The sequence below is a fragment of the Vombatus ursinus genome, unplaced genomic scaffold (genome assembly GCF_900497805.2).
Source record: "Vombatus ursinus unplaced genomic scaffold, bare-nosed wombat genome assembly UNPS02014811.1, whole genome shotgun sequence".
Classification (NCBI taxonomy): domain Eukaryota; kingdom Metazoa; phylum Chordata; class Mammalia; order Diprotodontia; family Vombatidae; genus Vombatus; species Vombatus ursinus.
Window position 1 is genome coordinate 695,046 of NW_020954589.1, and position 21,802 is coordinate 716,847.

At 38.3% G+C, this 21,802-nt stretch overlaps 1 protein-coding gene across 2 annotated transcripts in view; it reads right to left on the bottom strand.

Annotated features, from left to right (window-relative positions):
• Positions 1-21,802, bottom strand: part of LOC114053478 (kinesin-like protein KIF6) — a 451,087-nt gene that overhangs the window by 99,053 nt on the left and 330,232 nt on the right. For both annotated transcript variants that reach the window (XM_027876578.1, XM_027876577.1), the window contains one exon: positions 13,479-13,534. In XM_027876578.1, the coding sequence (XP_027732379.1) occupies positions 13,479-13,534 (56 nt within the window). The remainder of the gene's footprint in view (positions 1-13,478; positions 13,535-21,802) is intronic.

Genomic DNA, 21,802 nt, shown 5'->3' on the forward strand with positions numbered 1-21,802 from the left:
CATCATCATCATCATCATCATCATCATCATCATCATCATCATCATCATCACCACTACCATCAACTTACTGCTCTTCGCTGTTCTGAGCCTTCCAGGCAACTTGCTAAATGTCCTCTTTTCTAATGCCTTCACTATGCTAGTTGTCCCCTATCCTGTGACTTAAGATCAGGAATCTTACTCAGAAGCTATCCAGTCAAACCCATTCATTTTATAGATAAGGAAACTGAGGCTTAGAAAGGTTAAATTTTTACCCAAGGTCACATAGGTAGTAAATGTCTTCTTGACTAAGTTTTAAATCCTACCTTTGGCACATACTAGCTATGTGACTCTGGGCAAACCATGCAAATTTGCTGTGAGCTCCTTGAAGGGGGGGGAGCCGTTTTTTGCTTCTTTTTGTATCCCTAGAGCTTAGCATAGTGCCTGGCACACAGTAGGTGCTCAATAAATGTTGACTAGTTGATGGGTCTTAGTCCAGAGACATCTTCCCTTCATGTGTGTTTTTGCCTTCTGCTTGTAGGCTGCAAGTCCGAGAAAGATAACCCCACACATGTGTCTGCGTGGGCAGGTCCTCACTCCTAGAACACCAACAGAGAGCTGCCTGCCCTAGATTCAATTCTGTCACATGTCTGAGCCAACAAAGATTTTCCCTTTCCCTTGAGGTGTATCCATGGTGGAGGCTGGGACTTCATCACTTATTCCTGGCACTTGCAGCATCTTTCCCACTCTTTACTGGCTCCTTCCCTTCTGCCTTCAAAAACGTACTGGTCTCCAAAATATTTTGCATGAGCTTTTTGCTGTCTTGAGCTCCAATCCTATTTCCCTCTTGACATTCACTGCTAACCTTCTCAATGAGTATTTGGTACCTACTGCCTCCATTTCCTCTTGCCTCACTCGCCTTGTCCACCAACTTGCAATCTGGCTTCTATCTCTACTACTGCAATGAAATACTCTCTCACAGATGACCGATGACATCTTTATTTAACAACAACAAGCTTTTCTTAAATGCCTACAATGTGAAAGGCACTGTGCTAGGTGATGGGGATACAAAGATAAACTTGAAAAACAATCCCTGTCCTCAAAAAGCTTACATTCTAAATGGGGAAAGATAACACGAAAATATATAAATGCACAATAGTTTGAGAAGGAAGAGAACAATGGAAGCCAGGGGGGTCAGGAAAGGCTTCGTGAAGCTTTTCATCTGAGCTGAGTCTTGAAGAACGCTAAGGATTCCAAGAGACAGAATGGGGCGGGAGCGAACTACAGGCATGGCGGGATGGTGGTGGTAGTGAAGACAGTGATGCAGCCTGTGACAAGGTATGGAGGTGGAGGATGGAATGCCACATTTAGGGAAGAGAGAGTAGGCCAGTTTAATTGGAATGTAGGGAGTAATGTGAAATAAGTTTGAAAAGTAGGCTGGAGTCAGATTGTGAAAGGCTTAAAACACCAAATTAAGGCGTCTGTATTTTACATCAGAGGCAACAGGGAGCCACTGAAGGTTCTCGAGTGGGTGGAGTAACATGGTCAGACACCTGTGCTTTAGAAAGATTATTTTGGTAGCTATATGGAAGATGGATTGTAGAAACTGGAACAGGGAAATATTTCAATAAGAGGTGATGAGGACCTGAACTAAGGTAATAGCTATGTGAGTAGAGAGAGATGGCAAAGATGCAAGAGTTACTTCGAAAGTACTATTCTCAGAAGCCAGCTAGTCTTCCTTCTAGTTAAAAAAATGTGTATAATTAATTCTCAATTAAAATGTGGTTTGCCCAATAAATATTATTAATCTCACACTGTTTTTTCATCACCACCTACGGTAGAACATTCAGGGAATATAAGTGATACTTCACTATTTAATGAATTGGTGACCTCAGTTCTCTCTGCCAGTGTAGACTGAAACCCATCTGTGCCTTCTCATCACGTACAATTCTTGTCCATGTTTTCCCATAAATACTTCATAGGGGAAAGCTTTTAAGGCATCTGGTTCTTTCAGCATTTTTGTGGGTACCAGGGCAGCAAAGAGGCCTGTCCTTCTGTTATCCTTCACCCTTGTTACATATTGAGCCCAGCTCCTTTTCTGGTCATGCACGTCCTTGATGTCCTTCACGCCACTTCTTGACATGTCACCACACAGTGCAGTTTATTTCCACATGAGAAAAACCAAGCAGACAAAAAAATGCATGTTGCCCAGATTATGACATGCTATGCTACATGCTGTTGCCAAACTCACTGGCCTTTTCTCCATCCTTCTCCTTTAGTGCTCAGTTGCTTTTGATACCAATGACTATTTCTATCCTTTCTGAAACTGTTTCTTCCTTTGACTTCCACCACATTGCACTATATTGGTTATCCTATCAGTCAGTCAGTAACATTTATTAAGCACCTACTATGCATCAGGCACTATGCTAAGCCCCAGGGATACCAATACAAAAAAGAAAGACGATCCTTGCCTTCAAGGAGTTTACAGTCTAATTCCAATTGGACTCAATACTCTTCCCTCACTGGCTCCTCTACTCACTACCCTAACTTGAGATAAGTGTTATGTTATAGTTTGTGTGTGAGTGTGTGTGTGTGTGTGTGTGTGTGTGTGTGTGTGTGTGTAGGCAATCAGTGTTAAGTGACTTGCCCAGGGTCACGTAGCTAGTAAGTGTCTGATGCTGGATTTGAACTCAGGTCCTCCTGACTCCAGGGCTGGTGCTCTATCCATTATGCCACCTACCTGCCCCAAGATAAGTGTTACATTATACAGAGGAAGGGATACGTTAGGCGTAGTAGCTTTATCTCTCATAATACCCCACAGATAATAACACCCCTTATTTCTCAGGGTTGTTGTAAGGCTCAAATGAGATATTTGTAAAAGCACTTAGCATAGTGCCTGGCACATAGCAGGCACTGTATAAATGCTTCTTCCCTTTCCCTTTCCCAGTATAGCTATAAACACAACAGAGGCACTTGGTAAATATTTGGGAATCAAACAATGGGTTGGTTTGTCAAACCTGATGCTCATGGTGACTCTGGCTCCCAGGCTGACCAGAAGTCTATGCTCAGATACACAGAGGGTTCCCGTCCCAGCCGGCTAGTCCCTGAGTTGCTCTGCTATCCCTGTGTTTTCCCTGCCATCCCCCAGCTCTAGCTTACTGCTTGTTAACCAGCTTTCATGTTGACGTTGCTATGTAAAAATTCCTCTTCCCGTAGTTACCCCATTTGAGCCTGCTCCATGGTTGTTGCCCAAGAGGCTATTGCCATCCATACTCCTCCATACCTTGCCTGTCTCCCTGGTGCTGCATGTACTGGTCCTTGCTCATAACATGCATACTGTGATGGGGATTGCCCATGCTTATCAATTCCTGTTCCTCTTGAATCCCATAATCCCATAAAGCAGTCCTACACACACCTGAAGGGGACCACAAATGCCTTAGCATAGGGTTCTAATCTCACTCTCAAGTTTCACCCAACCCAGCCCTGCTTGGAAATTGTGCCGCTGTGCCTGCAGAAGTATTTTTAGACAAGCTTACATAGGCTGTGGTGTAGACTGTGTATTAGAGAGCAAGTTTCCAGCCAGAGTCATGTTACTTACTGTGTGACACCAGCAATAAACTGAGGCCGTCCCCACCCTAGGGGAGTGTATCCTCTTGAGTAGGAGTAGTTACACACTCCTTGGATCTAGCTGTGGTTTACAGTAGCCAGGCCCATTTGATGTTTAAAGAAAACGGACAAGGGGAACAACAAAATGATTGCTAATACTAGTCACCCAACATTCTTCCCACCATTGACAAAATCTGTCCCCCAGTGACACAAAGGACACCATGATTATTCTCCCTCATAATCAGGGTGAAAACAATGAAATGCATTTCCTGTTTAGAACTGTAGTCAAGAACTGGGAGGAAACTACAGCCAAATTCTCTTACCCTCTTCCCTACCCTAGGCAATTCAGGAAGGTTAAAAAAACCACGGCTTTTTGCCACTGGTGTTTAAAGATATCTTACTTTCTATAATAGTGCATAGATGGCCTTTGGCATTGATGGATTACATTAAAATATACTTCCATTTGTCCCCTTTTTACCTTATTCAGGGGATTTCATGTATTCTATAGAAGCTGACACTTTTCTGCAGGGTTATTCTGTTCTCTAGATAACAGTATACATTGGCAAAGTGCTTTGAAATCCTTGGATGAAAAGCAGCATGTCAAGGGAAGAAATTTTTCTTCCTTTTTCCTTCTTTGTACATTTACCCTAGAATGTGCTTGGAATATATAGTCATCTAAAGGCCTGAATTGGCTCTATGATATGGTGGAAGAATTTTATTTTAAAGCATTTTATAAAAAATAATTATAGTGCTATCCCTCTGTGGGCCCCTATGCTCCCTACACATCAATCAGAAAAACCTCGATTTCCTTTTGCTTCATAACAATTCACTATTTGTGCATTTTATTTTAATTCAATTTGCCACAATAAGAAGTCAAGTTTCTTAAGGCAACTGCAATGAGTGATTTGATGAGTTAGTTTCATTGAATTGATCTCTTGTCTCTGATAGGTGTCATCATGTTTGCCATGGTAGACAGGTACCTAAGGCTCAACTTTTATGTGAGAACAACCTGGACAAAACAGAAGTCTGCTTTCTGTGGCCTTATCTACAATATTAAGCACAGAAAGTTGGGAAAAATAGAATGCCCCTATCCACCATAAGCTTGTCTTTACTAAAAAAAAAAATACCTGGGGGCATCTGAATTATATACTGGAGAGTTAAAACACCACCCAAAGTGGCCAACTAGACTCAGGGCAATTCTCAAACAGATGATTCCCTCGCATTTTATTTACAAGTATTTTTCTTTTCTTTTTTTTTTGTTGGTGGTGGGACAAACAAACACATGTCATGACTTAAAACTAGTTTGTTGCAGTTAATGCTGCAGTGTGATTTTTAACAGTTCTAACTCGGGAAATGCCCAGCTCTGTCCCTACTTTCTTTTGGCACTGGTCTAGGATGTCACTCTTCTTTTTATTGACTGACAGTCTTTGGGACCACTATACAGCTCCTCCTCATCATCCCTCTATAGTCACCTGAGTCCTCACTTGGGGCTTCTCTCTTTACCTGAATTCTGCCTGGCACCAAGTGGACCTTGAGTGGGGTATAGTGGAATGAATAAGGAACTTTGAGTCAGCAGATCTGAATTTCAGTCCTAGTTTGAGCACTAACTAGCTGTGGGATATTGAACAAAGTCAACCTCATGAGGTTGTTGGACTAGGTATTCTCTAAAGTTTCTTCTAGGTCTAACAATCCATGATTCCTCAGGTCTGCTTTGACATATTTCCCTTGAGTAGCTACTCCTGGTTTCAAGGTTTTTTTAGACTACCCTCTGACCAATTAACATTCTCCTCATTGCCCTTAAGATCCTCTAACTTGCATCCAACCATGGTTTTATCTGATCTCCACACAGTGACAGCAAAATATTTTATCAGTTTCATGAATTCATTAAACTATTTGCATGGGTCATGATAGTACTGTACATACACACACACCCACCCACACACATATATATATATATATATGAATGTATGTATATATCTTGGTGAAAGTCCTACAGCGTCAGTGACACCCAGCTTTCTGTAAAGCAAATGACAATCTAAACAAATGTAGTGTAGGAAAAGAAAGTGAAGGTATCTTAGCATGTCAGCTGGTCCCTCTTTTACTTCAAGATCAACACCTAAACCACCCCAGATAAATGGTAGCTTCCCCAAGATTCAGTCTCTAAATTGTCTCTTGGTGGCTAGTGTCAGAAGTTAATTGCATTTTGTAAAAGACTTCTTTATTTTGATCAACAATTTCCTAACGCAGTTTAAACTAATTTCTTAATTTTTGCCTCTGTGTAAAGAAGAAAAGCAATTCTTCTGTGCTTTCTGTATGTAATACCATTTTATATAATTGAAAACAGTTATTAAGTCAATGGTCAGATGAGGTGAACTTCAAAGAAGGAGAAAATGATGAGCAGCAAAAGTTCAAAAAGAGGTTCTAAAAATAGCAGCATTGAGCAAGGAAATACACTGACTTTTTTGACTAGCCCTGTGTGATGGGGCATATGAAGCAAGAAGTGGCCATTACTGGAGGGAGTGACAACAAATGTGATACCTTCAGGGAAAAGTCAACCTTCACTTATTACCAGAATATGAAGGAGCATGAAAAGAAATGATTAAGGATGGTGGGGAGTTTGTTAACAATACAGTGCAAGTTCCAGAGGGCATGACAGAAGGTAGGGAAAAGGAGCCCTAGAGAGATATGACTGAGCCAGATGGCAGTGAAAGTTTAATTAGAGGGGAGAAGGATTCTCCCTTCGGTAGCTGGAGGTTTGAAATCATAGGAGTTAGAAGAATAGGAGGTAGGAATTCATCTAAGGTGAATCAACAAAGTCATTTTTCAATCCAAGATCCTTGACCACACCAAGGCATAGATATAACACCCTGCCTGAAAGTCAGTCACCTGCACCTCCTTTTCTCTTTACATTCTATTTTACTTGTTGCTCATAATATTTTCTCCTTGAGCTGGGAGTTTTGGGATATTCCTGTAGGTTTTCTTCATAGGATCTCTTTTAGGTGCTGATTGGTAAATTTTTTTCTATTTCTACTTCCCCCTCTTGTTTTAACACTTCAGGACAATTTTCTTCAATTATTTCTTGTATTGTTGTATCAAGATTCTTTTTTTGATCATAGCTTTCAGGTAGTCCGATTATTCTTATGTTTTCTCTTCTTGATCTGTTTGCCAGATCAATTGTTTTCCTTATGAGATATTTCACATTCTCTTCTATTTTTTCATTCTTTATATCTTGTTTTATTATTTCTTGGTCTCATAACTTCACCGACCTTTTCTAATTTTCCTTGACCTTGTCCTTGACCATTTCTAATTTTCTTTTTTTGAATAATTAATTAATTTATTTTTAGTTTCAACATTCACTTCCATAAGATTCTGAGTTTTAAATTTTCTCCCCCTCCCTCTCCTCCCCCCCAAGATGTCATGTAATCTAATATAGGCTCTACTTATACATTCATATTAAGCATATTTTCCCATTAGTCAAGATGTAAAGAACAATTAGAACTAATGGGAGGAACCACAAGAATGAAGCAATAAAACAAAACAACAAAGGAAAAGGAGAGCAAATAGTATGCTTCTATCTGCATTCAGACTCCATAGTTCTTTCTCTGGATATGGATAACATCTTCCATTGTGAGTCTTTTTTTTTTGGGAGATAAAAGCTTTTCTTCTTTTTTTAGAAATTTATTTTGAATTATAAACAATCATTTCCATAAGTTTTTGAGTTTTAAATTTTTCTCCTCCTCCCTCCCCAAGACGGTGCACAATCTGATATGGGCTATACACATACATTCCTATTAAACATATTTTCATATTAGTGATGTTGTAAGTAAGAATTAGAACCAATAGGAGGAACCACCAGAAAGAGGAAACAAAACACCACAGAAAAAAAAAATAGCAAATAGTATGTTTTGATCTGTATCCAAACTCCATAGTTCTTTCTTCTTTGTGGATAGTATTTTCCATCACAAGGCCTTTGGAGGTGTCTTAGATCCTTGTATTGCTGAGAAGGGTTAAGTTTATCAATATTAGTCATCACACAATGTGGCTATTATTGTGTACAATGTTCTCCTGGTTCTGCTCACTTCACTCAGCATCAGACCATACAAATCTTTCCAGGTTTCTCTGAAGTCAGCCTGTTCATCATTTCTTATAGTACAATAGTATTCCATTACATTCATATACCACAACTTGTTCAGCCATTCCCCAATTGATGGCCATCTTCTCAATTTCCAATTCTTTGCCACCACAAAAAGAGCTGCTATAAATATTTTTGTACATGTGGGTCCTTTTCCCATTTATATGATCTCTCTGGGATATAGCTCAAGAAGTATTGCTGGGTCAAAGGGTATGAACATTTTTATAGCCCTTTGGGCATAGTTCCAAATTGCTCTCCAAAATGGTTGGATCATTTCGCAACTCCACTAACAATGCATTAGTATTCCAATTTTCCCACATCTTCTCCAACATTTATCATTTTCCTGTTTTGTCATGTTGGTCAATCCGATAGGTGTGATGTGGTACCTCAGAGTTGTTTTGCTTTGCATTTCTCTAATCAATCATTGGGAGTCTTTTGGAGTTGTCTTAGATCCTTGTATTGCTGAGAAGAGCCAAGTCTATCAAGACCAATTCTAATTTTTAAGAAGTCATATTCTTCCTTAAGATTCTGGATTTCCTTTTCTAGTCATTTGACTTTCTTTTCATAATCTTCTTGTTTTTCTTGGATTGTTCTTATTTTTAAAAAAAATTTCCTCTATTTCTCTCATTTGATTTTTAAAGTCTTTTAAGTTCTTCTATGAATTCTTCTTGTGCAGATGACCATTTGACGTTTCTCTTTGGAGTAGGACAGGCTTTTTTTGCATCAGTATCCTCCAGTGAAGATGAACTCCAGTCTTCTCCATTCCCATTTCTATAATTGGGTTCCATCTCCTTTGCCTACTCATTTGTTTTAAAATTTGTAGCAGCTTATTATTATAATCACCTCTAGCCCTAGGGTATGGAGGATGGTATCTCTGGCCTCAGGTTCCTCTTCAGTTCTCCCCTCTGGCCTGGAACTGCAACCAAGAACTCCACCCTCTAGCCAACTGCTTCCCCTCCCCACTGCTTCTGCATCACTGGATGTGTGATGGTTCCTTCTTGCCCAAGGCCGCATCTCGGCAGCCCAGCTGGGCCTGGTAACCCTTTCCAGCAGAAGTTCCCTCAATCTTTCCTGGTTCAGACTCCTGACTCCCCACACTGTCCAAGAGGTGAAAATTCCTGTGGCTGGGGCAGAGGCTACCTCCCAGCTCAGCTAGCCCCAGGGTTCGCCACTTGCTATTTCAGTAGAACTAGCCTGGAGGTGTTTTACACTTCACAGGGACCAAACCTTGGTCCTGGGACTTTTCTTTGGATCTTCTCTGGTTGTCTCAGGAGGACCACTGTTCTGCCCCAACTCTTGTTTATTTTTACCACTCTATGTTTGCCCTGAGGCATTATTTTGTCTTGTTTATGGGGGAAATCTGGAGAGCTTGGAATTTTCTGACCTACTCTGCCATCTTTCCAGAATCCTCTCCTATATTCTCTTTTAAGTGGAGAGATGAATATGGGTTTATATCTGGGTTTGTATGCCTTGCCAAAAGTATTCAGATGGCTTCTGGTCATCATCACTATGACAGGATATTGAACAAGAGCAAACTTACAAAGGATATGTTAAAGAAAAGTTAATTTTAAAAGAGGTTCAAGCTAACTAAGGAAAAATACACAAACATGTGTCCATTTGACATATCAGTAAACCTTACTGATGAAGGCCCCATCCTGGGAAGGTATTTTTTCAAATCCCAATGTTCCAGAGAAAAATTTTTCAAAAAATTGTTTGTTTTAATGTTTTGGGTTGGATTTTTTTCCCTTTTTGGAATTTAGAATCAAAGTCAGAGACAACTTACCCCTTAGGAAGTCTTGCCTGGTTTTGTAACTTTCCTCTTAATTACTAGCTGCTCTCACTCACCCAAAAGAGGGCCACCAGGATGGTGCAAGCCTTGAGATCATACCAGATGAGTGACCATACCAGATGAGTGTTGATCAAAGGAACTAGGGATGTTTAGACTTGTGAAGAGAATGCTCAGGAAGAGGGCTATGATAACAACCTCTAAATATTGGCAGGGCTGTCATGTGAAAGAGGGATTAGATTTATTTTATTTGTCCCCAAAGGACAGAATTAGGAGCAATGACTCAAAATTGCAAAGAGGCAGACTTTGGCATAATGTAAAGAAAAGCTTCTTAATGTTGACTTATCCCAAAGAAGAAAAGGCTACATTGACAGGGAGTGAGCTACAGCCCATAGGAGAGCTTTAAACAAAAGCTATATGACCATTTGGGGATATTCTATGAAGGGATTCTTGCTCAGGTATGGCCTAGATTACATGAACTCCGAGGATGTTTCTAATTCTAAGACTTGACCATACTGCCACCTAACAGCCTTGCCTAATTGTCGCCAAAGAGGTCACTGCCACTAGTAGAAACACTGATGCTAGAACCTGTGTCAGTGAAACCAAATGGGGGTAGCTTGTTCTACCCCAACACCCCAAACCAGTACTCATGAAGCCTATTCCTCTCCCTTTCCCTTGCCATACTGCCTTCTCTGGCACTCTTAACTTAGATGACTACTAGAAGGCATGTGTATGAATATGCACAAAACACAGTTTATGTCATATAAGGCAGACTTATCTGTGTGACTGCTTTCTACGGCCACACAGACCAGTTTTATTCATAACTCAAACAATACCCTTCATGGAGCCTGGGAATGAATCTAAAAAGGCAACAAATCCAGATAGTAATTTCAAGGAAAAAAAAATCAACTGAACTAAAATGGTGTTAGCAATTTGAATCCTAAATATGTTTGGTTGATTTGGTATAATCTTGACATGGTTGAGAAATGTAAATTTAATTTCCTTTGACAATGCCAGTGTCACTAACACTGGAAACCTCCACAGGCCTGCTCCCACTGTAAACTCCTTGGCATTCTCCCTGCTCTCTGCAGGACTTAGAGACAGGATGTGTTGCCATCCCAGACCGGAGCTGAGTCACCATCCCACGCACAGCAATCTTACCTCCCTAAAACTGTCTCCATGAATAAAGACATACATTAGAGCAATTCTGCCAATGGGTCAGTACCTCCTCCCATATGGTCATGGAGCCCTTCCTCTCAGTTCCTTAGAGGATTAAATGATTCTGCATCTACTAAAGGGAAAAGATGACTTTTTTTGGGACAGCAAACATCACTTGACTTAATTTTTCCTTAGGAAAAATATACCCAGAAATGGCATAAATACCTTTGGAAACCAAACTTTTTGAGTGATTCCCTGGAATTCTGCATACATATGTCCCCTTTTATGTACACTTAATCATAAATATATTATCTTAATATACAAAGCATCTTTAAGAGATAGGCTGTAGGTTAAACAGTTTTACTTTATCCCCCCTAGAAGTGGAGATGAGATGACACTAATCCACGTTCTTTGGTTTGCCTGACCCCTTTGTGCCTAACAGCACAAATCTATCACGTGGTTGGTCAACACTGGAATGACTGGGAACAGAATGAAACACATGGTCTCAGCTTCATTAGCACGACACTATCAACTGAAATCACTGGTTACTCTCTGCTTGTGTAGCATACCATTAAACTCAACACTAATACAACTCTTAAGTTATCACATTAGCAAAACTAATTGCATCATTTGTCTACATTCTGGAGAATCTGCCCTTTCGTGTCCTAGCAACGTAGAGCATAATCCTGAATTCTGGAGAACGTGTCATTAAGCCACTGTATTCAGAACTCCCTCCTCCCCAACATAAGTGGCTTTATATAAATAATACGTTTCATTAAATAACACACTTAATTGGCAAATCAGAAGCAGCTTTTTCTGGCTTACAGATTACAGGGCTTCTCAAAAAACCAAATCTGTTTTCTTTTTTTTTATTTTAATATATCCCCCTGTTACATTTTAAAACAACTTTTTAACATTTGTTTAAAAGTTTTGAGTTTCAAATTCTATCCCTCCATTCTTCCCTTCCCTCCTTCCTTCCTGAGATTGTAAGCATTCAGATATAGGTTATACATGTGCAATCATGTAAGACACTTCCATATTAGTCATTTTGTACAAGAAGACTCAAATAAAAGAAAAAAGAATGAAAGGAAGAAAGTGGAAAAAATTGCATGCTTCAGTCTGTATTCAAACAATATCAATTCTTTCTCTGGAGGCGTATAGTATGCATCATCATTACTCCTGAAAGAACCAAATCTTGATCTATTTTATTAATAACACCTCACCTTGATATTGGGTATTATACTTTGCAATTCCACACACATCATCTTAGTTTTATCCCCAACAACTCTTTGGGTAGGATGACCAGATATTATTCTCATCTCTTTGCTACTGCCTTGATGGAGGCCATTTCCTCTCCTATAAGCTAGGATAGTTCTGGACCAGTTCGGGCCATCATTGAAGTACCTGGTACACATGAAATCCCTATACACATAAGGCTCAGAGAGGTTAAGAGGTTTATTTTTGCACTACACCAATGCCAGCCTGCTGCATCAAACCAGCCCTTCAAAGGACTCCTTTCCTCCTGAAGGAGCCACCATAGCTTAATGCCTAGGACCTGGTGCAACAAAAGTTCAGCTTGCCTTTTCTTGACATCCATCCCACACACCCACACGCTTGCACCCCTACAATAGCTTTTGCTGGTCTGAATCTCTCCTAGGTTCTCAGGAATGGAATGCTTTCTCACATAGCATTTGTCTGACTACCTTGGGGCCTGGAGACTGTTGAGTGGAATGTCAGACTTGAAGGAGTTTAGTTGCCATGATGTGGCTCATTCATATCTAGGGGCTTTGATGCCTGAGAGTCAGGAAGAAGAATGTGGATTCCATGCTTCCCAGAACAAAATTAATTCAATGTGTTCTTGGGGCTTCCTAGCAATGTTAGAGTAAGACAACCGTATTGCTTTGTAGGGCTTTTGTTCCACTGGAAAATCTAAAGGATAGAATCGCCTTGATCATGTCTAGTTCTCCTTTTTCTTGTGGGATAGCAGGAACATAGGGAGCAAAAAAACTGTTAAATTCATAGAGTACCACTAACACCAGTCTGGAGCATACGGATAACATGGGTAGCAAGTGATGGGGAGAAAGGTTTCCTTTTTGCAAGCCTGTCCATGAATGTGTCCCTGTTGTATTGATTCACTCTGTGTGAAAGATAGCATTTTCTTTTTTGAAAAAAAAAAAAAGATATGATGCCATACTTTTAGCAGGGTTGCTTTTAGACTCACTCTTTTCATAGTTTTCTAATGACATTTAGCGGTGAAGAGTTCTGAGTCAGCAATTTGTGTTACCAGCCAGTTAGGAATGTTTTTTTCTGAGTCTGATTCTACCCCAGAGCAATGCCCACCTTTATGTGCCAAAGCTCCTGAAAACCTGCCATGGGCAGCAGGATGGAGCAGTTCTGGGACACTGTAAAAATGCTTGCAAAGCACTTGAAAATATTTAATAAAAACAATTTTTGGATTGTAAGGTTAAAATTATGAGCAATGAAGCTCCTGTTGCAAAATATTGGAAAAACAAGAAAACTCATCTCATGCAAATGCTTTAATGCAGACAATTAAAAAATCAGCTTTTTACCCCATACAACTTAGGTAGAGTGAGGGTACTGGGGCATAGCAAATAAGATTACCAAAGCATCTACTGTCTGAAAACTGAGAGGAGTATGTAATATTCATGGTGCTGGAAGAGTCTTTGTAAAGCTCCCTACCTCAGCAAGAGCATTCAAAAAAACTAAGGCCATGTTCATTTTGGGGTATATTATGGCTTGATTTTTACTATGGAAAAGGTCTATGAAAAATTGCTTAACAGAACATAAGAACTTTCTTACCAATTTTACTTCTTACTTCATTTATACTTTCTCCTAAGGCCTTTGCTTCAGAAAATCTAGAAAAAAAACGAAGTAAACATTTTATTATTTTTTGGTCATTCTTAGTTAAGAGGTTTGAAACAACACACATAATTTGTATTAATTAATTGCATTGAACAGTACACATTTTTACTCTTTTATATAGCTCTACAATGTAACAAGTATATTTTGTGATCCTAAAATACTGTAACCTTGTGATATGATTACACTTAAAAGGGAATCCTAGGCCAGTGTTAGTAAATACAGTTTCGTCCACAGGATTTTTAGTGAATTTAGGGTTGGAGAATCCATTTTCAAGAACCTGTATAAAAACAAATCTTTTCTAGGTGAGCCTTTTTAGTCTGGTAGACTCTCAGTAGAACTCCAATCTGCAATGCCCAATACTTGGTTTTCTTCAATTTTTGTGACAAAGTGACTGAACGCATTCAGCATGTGGTCTTCAGCTTAGTCTTCCAAAATATACACGTTGGTTTTTTTATTGTGTCATTTTGTAAGTTCCTTGGGCTCTATACAGCATAAGTGTGAAGTCCCTGGGATGTTATCAGTCAATCATATGATCACAAGATTACATCTCTTAGGGCTAGGGACAATCAATATTCATGGGGCACCTTATCCCAATCAATCAATCAAAAAGGATAATCAATTAATCAGCAAATAGCTATAATGTGCCAGTCAGTATTCTAGGCCCTGGGGATACAATCATAAAAATGAAACCTTTCCTGCTCTCCAGAGTCTTACATTCTAATGGGCCATGTGACCAGCTACATGTTACATACTATGATGTATTCAGAAAAAAAGCATAGCATCCTTCCTTATCTTCAAGTTGGGAAGACTTACATACATATAAACTCCTTCAAGTCTGACATTCCACTCAAGTCTCCAGGCCCCAAGGTAGTCAGACAAATGCTATGTGAAAAAGCATTCCATTCCTGAGAACCTAGGAGAGATCCTGACCAGCAAAAGCTATTGTAGGGGTTCAAGTGTGTGAGTGTGTGGGATGGAAGTCAAGGAAAGGCAAGCTGAACTTCTGTTGGACTAGGTCCTGGGTGTTAAACTACGGTGGCTCCTTCATATACATTCCCATATATATGGGAAGACTTATATACATGAACCCCACAAGAGTAAATAAGTATGTGGCAGAGACTTTAAATGCTATGGGAGTTCTGATAGGGTAAGATAAATTAAGGAAGTCTTCATGGGGGAGGTGGGACTTGATTTGAGCAGTGAAAGATGGATAGAAGAGAAGACAGAGGAGAACATTCCAGAAAGGAGGACTGTGAATGAAAGGACACAACATGCATGTAAGTCCTGGAGACTGTATTCCTCAATGACAGAAATACTATGGGAAACATATTGTGCTTATGTGTCAAGTTGAGTCCAACTAGGTCTTTTCTTGAGGAACACACACTTTTGCTGAAGTTTGGAGCATGTCATCTGGAAGGCCCATACCATCATTAATATGTTGCTCCAATAATGAAACCAGTGGCCCTTCCGAGGGCAATGGACTTGATGCTCTCCGGGAAGAGGGAAGCGCAAAAGGTTAAGTAACTACTGGTTCTACAGTGAGAGCTGAGCAGCCTCCCCGGCCATCACATGGGAGATGCCTCTAAAGTATTATAGCAAGCCTGAAGACAGACCAGACAATGTCCACCATGACACTGCCCAGGGGACATCCTTATCTCAACTCTCATTCTGAAGTGGCCAGGATGGGAGCCTCATGGCTCCTGAGTGTGGAGCGTGCCCAACAGGGCATGAGAGGAATATGCTTAGTAGTTAACTCACTTCAAAGGGTTCTCTAGTGCCAGGTCTGGTGGAAGTTGCTAGAGGAAGCCACAAAGTCTATTTTGGGTTCTCTTCTGCAGTGCTAGCACAAAGCTAAAAAAGAGCGTGCCCACTGGAGAGGTGTGGTCTGAGACCATTTTCCCTTGTTCTTGGAGGCTGTTGTCTCTCCAGACCACTCCACCCACATGCTTCCGAACCCTGGTGGCCAGAGCAGAATCTAGGGCAAAGAGAATCCCAAAACAAGAAAGGTCTCCTTTCTCCCAAGGGTGGGAGAGAAAGGGAAGGAGAGAAAAGGGCATAATGAAGAGTAGGAGAAAGAGGAGTGTGAAAACGTGAATTGAAGGCCTCCCCTGATTGCCCCACTGCCGTCTTTCCCTCATTCTTTTACTTTTGGCTCTCAGGAAAGAGATTTTCAAAGAGGAAGGAAGGCCAAGAGAACCAAACATGTCTTAGGTGACTGGTCAGAATCTTCTGGTTGCAGACCCAGTTCTGTTATTTACTTGCTAAATGACCTCCCCTTCTCTACCCTCAGTTTCTTTTCTTACGAAATAAGATGTGTCAACTAAATGAACTAAGGTTCTGTGTTTCTCAAACAACATTAAAGGGCATTCTCTATGGCAGAAGGTAAAGCACCGAGTAACATGACTCCTGATACTCTTCAAGGCAGCCCATGAGTCAAGCTGTTGTTCAGTTATTTTTCTGGCATGTCTGACTCTTTGTGACCCCATTGAAGTGGTTTGCCATTTCCTTCTCCAGTTAATTTTACAGATGAGGAAACTGAGGCAAACAGGGTTAAGTGACTTGTCCAGGGTCACACAGCTAGTAAGTGTCTGAAGCTGGATTTGAACTCACAAAGATAAGTCTTCCTGATTCCAGGCCCAGCACTCTATTCACTACACTACACCGCCTAGATGCCCTGGAAAATCCTCCAAGTCACTACTGATTTTTTTGTTGATGAGTCGTTTCAGTTGTGTTCGACTCTTCATTGCCCCATTTTGGGGTTTTCTTGGCAAAGACACTATAGTGGTTTGCCATTTCCTTCTCTAGCTCATTTTACAGATAAGGAAACTGAGGCAAATAGGGGTAAGTGACTTGCTCGTGGTCACACAGCTAGTAAGTATCTGAGGTCAGATTTGAATTTATGAAGATGAATCTTCCTGATTCCAAACCTGGTGCTCTATCCACTGTCCCACCTAGCTACTCTATTAGTTCAGTATAGCTCTGTTTTCCTATTTCCCATGGGAGATTGTCTATCAATCTCTATTATCCATAGCTTTCCTTTAAAGTATATATTACTTTTAAAAGAGTAGTCCAACATTGTCCTACTTGTCTATGTGCCCTTCTGAACTTCTTTCTGCTCTTTTCTGTGTATTTTTAAAATGTTTCATTGTTTACTTTTAACAATTTTTGTTGTTTTGGTATCATTATCACTGATCACTATTTCCTCCACACCTCTAAAATAAAAGACTTCACTTGCAACAATAAAGTTAAACCAAATAAATCTATATATTGGCCACCTCTGAAAATGCAGGTCTCATTCTACAACCTCTATGGTCTTCTACCTCACTGCAAAGAGCTGGGAAGCATGATTCTTCATCAGTCTTTGGTATTTCACTGGTCATTGGATTAATCATAGTCTTTCTCACTTGTTTTCCTTTACATTATTATAGTCATCGAATAAATTGTTCTGTTATTGCCCACTTCACATTGAATCAGTTCATACAAGTTTTCTCAGGTTTCTCTGAAACCATATTTTTCAGCATTTCTCACAATACAACAGTATCCCAGTACATACGCCATAATTTGTTCAGCTTTTCCCCAGTTGATGGGTGCCCCCTAAGTTTCCAGTTTTTTTCCATAACAAAAAGTGCTGTTATAAACATTTTATACATGTGGGTCCTTTCCCTCTGTTTTTGTTCTTTTTGCTATTTGCCCAATGGTGGTATCACTGAATCAAAAGGTACATACAGTTTAGGTTCTTTATGGGCATAGTTCCAAATTGTTTCTCAGAAAGACTGGATCAATTCATAGCTCAGTGAACAGTGCTTGTCCTCCCATAGGCCCTCTCCAACAGTTGCCATATTTCTTTTCAGTCATTTTTGACAGCTTTCTCTTGTTATTATTTATAATAATGCTTGTGGCTGTTGTATAATAATGCATATGCTGTTGATAGCTTACTTTTCTTCTTCTGAGGACTGCCTGTTCATATCCTTTGGCCATTTACTTATTTGGTAATGGCTATTATTTTCATATTTGTATCAATTCCCTAGATAGCTTGGTAATTAGTCCTTTACCAGAGAAATTTTCTGAAATGGGTATTTTCCTCCAGTTCATTTTCTCCTTTCTAGTTATAATTTCATTGTATTTATATGGGTAAAAACTCTGCAATTTTATGGAATCAAAATTGTTCATTTTATCTTCGGTGGTCCTTTTTTCCCTTGTTTGGTCAAGAACACTTCTATTGTTAGATTCTTCCTTTATCCTCCAATTTGTTTATGATATAACCTTTTATATTTAGGTATCAATTTGGATCTCATTGTGGTATATGATGGGCAATATTAATCTCAATCTAATTTCTCCCAGACTGCTTCCCAGCTTTCCCAGAAATTTTTGTCAAATAGTGAGTCCTTAACTCAGTAGTTAAAGTCCTTCAGTTTATTAAACCCTATGCCAATGTTTAATTGCTTCTGTTCTTAATTGCTTGTTCTATGATCAACTTTTCTGTTTTCTTAACCAGTACCAAATAGTTTTGATGCTTATTATTTTTAGTATTGTTTTAGATCTTATATATAGTTCTCCTGCTTTCCTTCTTTTAAAAATTATTTTCCTTGTGATTCTTGACCTTTTGTTCTTCCAGACAAATTTTATTATTTTTTCTAGTTTTACAAAGTAACTTTTTATTAGTATGATTGGTATGGTACTAAAGCTGTCAATTACTTGAGGTAATATTGTAATTTTTATTACATTAGCAGGGTTCAATTACAAACTCTTCCATTCAACTATAATACTTTAATTATTTACCAGTGTTCTGTAGTTCCACTCATATTATTCCTGTGTGTGTGTGTTGGTAAGTGGAGTCAAAGATAATTTTATATATTCTGTAGTTATTTTGAAAGGAATTTCTTTTTCTATCTGTTCTTATTGGGATTTGTTGATAATATACAGACACTAATGCTTTTTTTTGGGAGGGTTACTTTAGATCCTAATACTTTACTGAAGTTATTAATTATTTGTATTAATTTTTAGTTGAATCATTAGGGTTCTCTAAGTAAACTATCATATCATCTGTAAAATGTAGCTATTTTGTTTCCTTTTTTGCTTATGTTTATTTCATTAATTTATTTTCTTGTCTTATTTTTATATAGGTAGCACTTCTAGAACTATACCAAACAACAGTGGTGGCAGTGGATACCCTGCTTTATCTTTGATTTTATTAGAAAGGCCCATAATGTCTCTCCATTACAGATAATGCTAGTTATTGGTTTTTAATAGATAATATTTATCACAGAGGTAGCATAGCATAGCACAGTGGCATAGAAAGCTGCCTTACAGATCTGGATTTTAGTACTGACTCTACCACATACTGGATCTGTGACTGTAGGAAAGTCACTTAATTTCTCAGTGTTCCAGGTGACTCTTTAAGACAATAAATTGCAGAGAAGGTGTCAACTTGAATTGGTAGAGGAAATTTTCCCACCTGGGAGATTACAATACCAGTGAGTTTAAAGATCAAGTCCTTAGCCTTATCTGCTATTCACCATGCTGAAGAATAGTCTATTTGTTTCTATGCTTTTGACAAAAAAGGACATCAAAAGCTTTTTTCTACATCTACTGACAGAATCATGATTTTTAATGTTTTTGCTATTAATATAGCATATTATATTTATGGTTTTGCTGTTATTGATTAATCCTCTCTCTGCCCCTGCAGTCATTCCTATAATAAATATGATCTGATCATGTAATATTTAAAAACAAGTTGCTATATTTTAATATTTTTCCATCAATAGTCTTTAGGAGAGTTTGGTCTATAGTTTTCTTTCTCCGCTTTATCTCTCCCTAGTTTAAGTATTGGAACCACACTTATCTCATAGAATGATTTTACATTCCTTCTTTTCTGATTTTTCCACATAATTTTTATAAAATTGGAATTGCTTGTTCTTTACATGTTTGATAGAAGTCACTTAGAAACCCATCTGGTCCAGGGTTCTTTCTTTGGGGGTTCCTTTATGGTTCATTCAATTTTTTTTTTCCTGAGAGTACATTATTTAATTTTCTCTTTCTTGTTTTCTTAATCTAAGTATTTCAGATTTTTTAAGCATTCACCCACTTCATTCAAATTATCAATTTTGTTGTTGTAGAATTGGACAAAATACTTTTAAAGAATTTCTTTTATTTTCTCTTCATGTGTTGTGAATTCTGTATTTTATTTTTTATACTGGCAGATTAGTTTTCCTCCTCTTTAAAGAAATCAGATTTTACTTTACTAGTTTTTTTTTTTTAAACCAGCCTCTAGTTTCATTTTCCTTTACCAGTTTTGCAGATTCTACTTTACTAGTTTTTTTCAACCAGCCCTTAGTTTTATGAATTCTTTTTTTAATTCAATTTAGTTAATTTCTTTTTTGATTTTCAGTATTTTTGAGTTTAATTGGAGTTTTTTGATTTCTTGCTTTTGTAGTTTTTTTTTTTAGTTGCATGCCCAATTCACTGATCTGTTCTTTCTTTCCTTTGTTGATAAAAGTGTTTGGAGGTATAATTTTTCCTCTAAGGACTACTTCAGCTTTATTCCAAAAGTTCTGGTATATTTTCTCATTGCAGTCATTTTTTTTTGGACTAAATTGTCTATTTTTTTCCTATGACTTGTTCTTTGATCCACATATTTTTTAGGGTTAAATTAGTCTCCATTTAAGTTTGAATTCTTCCTTCAAATAATGTTTAATATTCCTGCATCTGTTTGATTTTGTGCCCTAGCACATGGGCAATTTTTGTAAAAGTTCCACATCTCACTTGGAAATACATATATTTTTTCTATTCCCATTCATAGAATAACAGATCTAGAACTGAAAGGGACCTCCAAAGCTAGCTAATACAATTCCTTCATTTTACAGGTCAGAAAATAGACCCAGGGAGGTTAAGCAATTTGCCCAGTGTCACAGAGATAGCACACATCAGACGTGGGATTTAAACTGAGGGTATCTAAACACAAAGCCACTGCTTTTTCAGTAATCTCCAGAGAACTATCCTATCTACTTTTTCTAAAATTCTACTCAGGTCTTTAATTTCTTATTTATCTTTTCATTGGATTTGCTTAGATCTGAATGGGGTACATATCAGTTTGCAACTATTATGATTTTGCTACCTATTTTCTCCATAATTTGAATTTTCCCTTAAGTATTTGCATACTATGACATTCAGTGCATATTTATATTAAATACTGATATTATTTCATTACTTATGATACATTGACGAGCACAATGGAGTTTCTCTGCTTAACACTTTTAACCCTGTTTTTACTGTAGCCTTATTTGAGATCATGATTGCCACTCTTTTTTATTCATTTGAGGCATAATAAATTCTGTTCTAGCTATTCATTTGAACTGTGCATGAATATTTTTGCTTCAAATGTTTTTCCTATAAATAATATATTGTTGGATTTTGCTTTCTAATCTATCCTGCTAGCCTCTTTTGTTTTATGGGTGAGTTCATCCTATTCACTCTCATGGTTATGATTGTTAATTGAGAATTTCCTTCCACAATATCTTATATTTGTCTTTTCTTTTTCCTGTCCTCCTCTTTGAATATTAGAAGGGAGTGGAGAAAGAGAAGGAATCTGATCAACACTAGTAGTCTATGATTGGTTGGTTCCTGTTCTTCCTCTTCCCCTCCCTGATCCCAGATGGCAATTTCTAGTTTTTGCATTTTCTTACTTTTTAATCTCTGCTTTAGGATTCACCTTCTGAAGCTAAAGTTTGTTTTGCTTGTGACTATTATCTCTTTGACTTGGACACTCTCCCCTTCATCAGTCCTGCTCATTTGTTGTGTTTCATGCATTTTTACACAAAAAAATATTGTGTGTGGCTAGATAAAAGTGCATTTCATAAGATTCCTGCTCCTTGCACATCTTTCTCCATTTTTGTACAATATTCTAGTGCATACCAATTATACAAAATTGTGAGTACCTCCCCCTTTCTCCTCATTTCTTCCTTAGTGCATTTATTTTTCCCTCTCATTTCTTTCACCTCTTAAAACCAATAAAATAGAATAAAACCAAACTCAGTCTCTAGGTTTGTCTTACTTAACTCCTTCTATGTCCCTTGAGAAGAGTATGATTCTGAAGAAATATTTGTTATTTTTCCACCTATTAAAACATAAGAACCATATCACCATTTAGGCCCCTGAAATTTCCCAAATGTAATTCATAAGTTTCCTTTGATTTTTGTGTTAACGTGCCAACGTTTTCACTCAACTCTGGTCTTTTCATTATGAAGGCTAGAAAGTCCTCTATT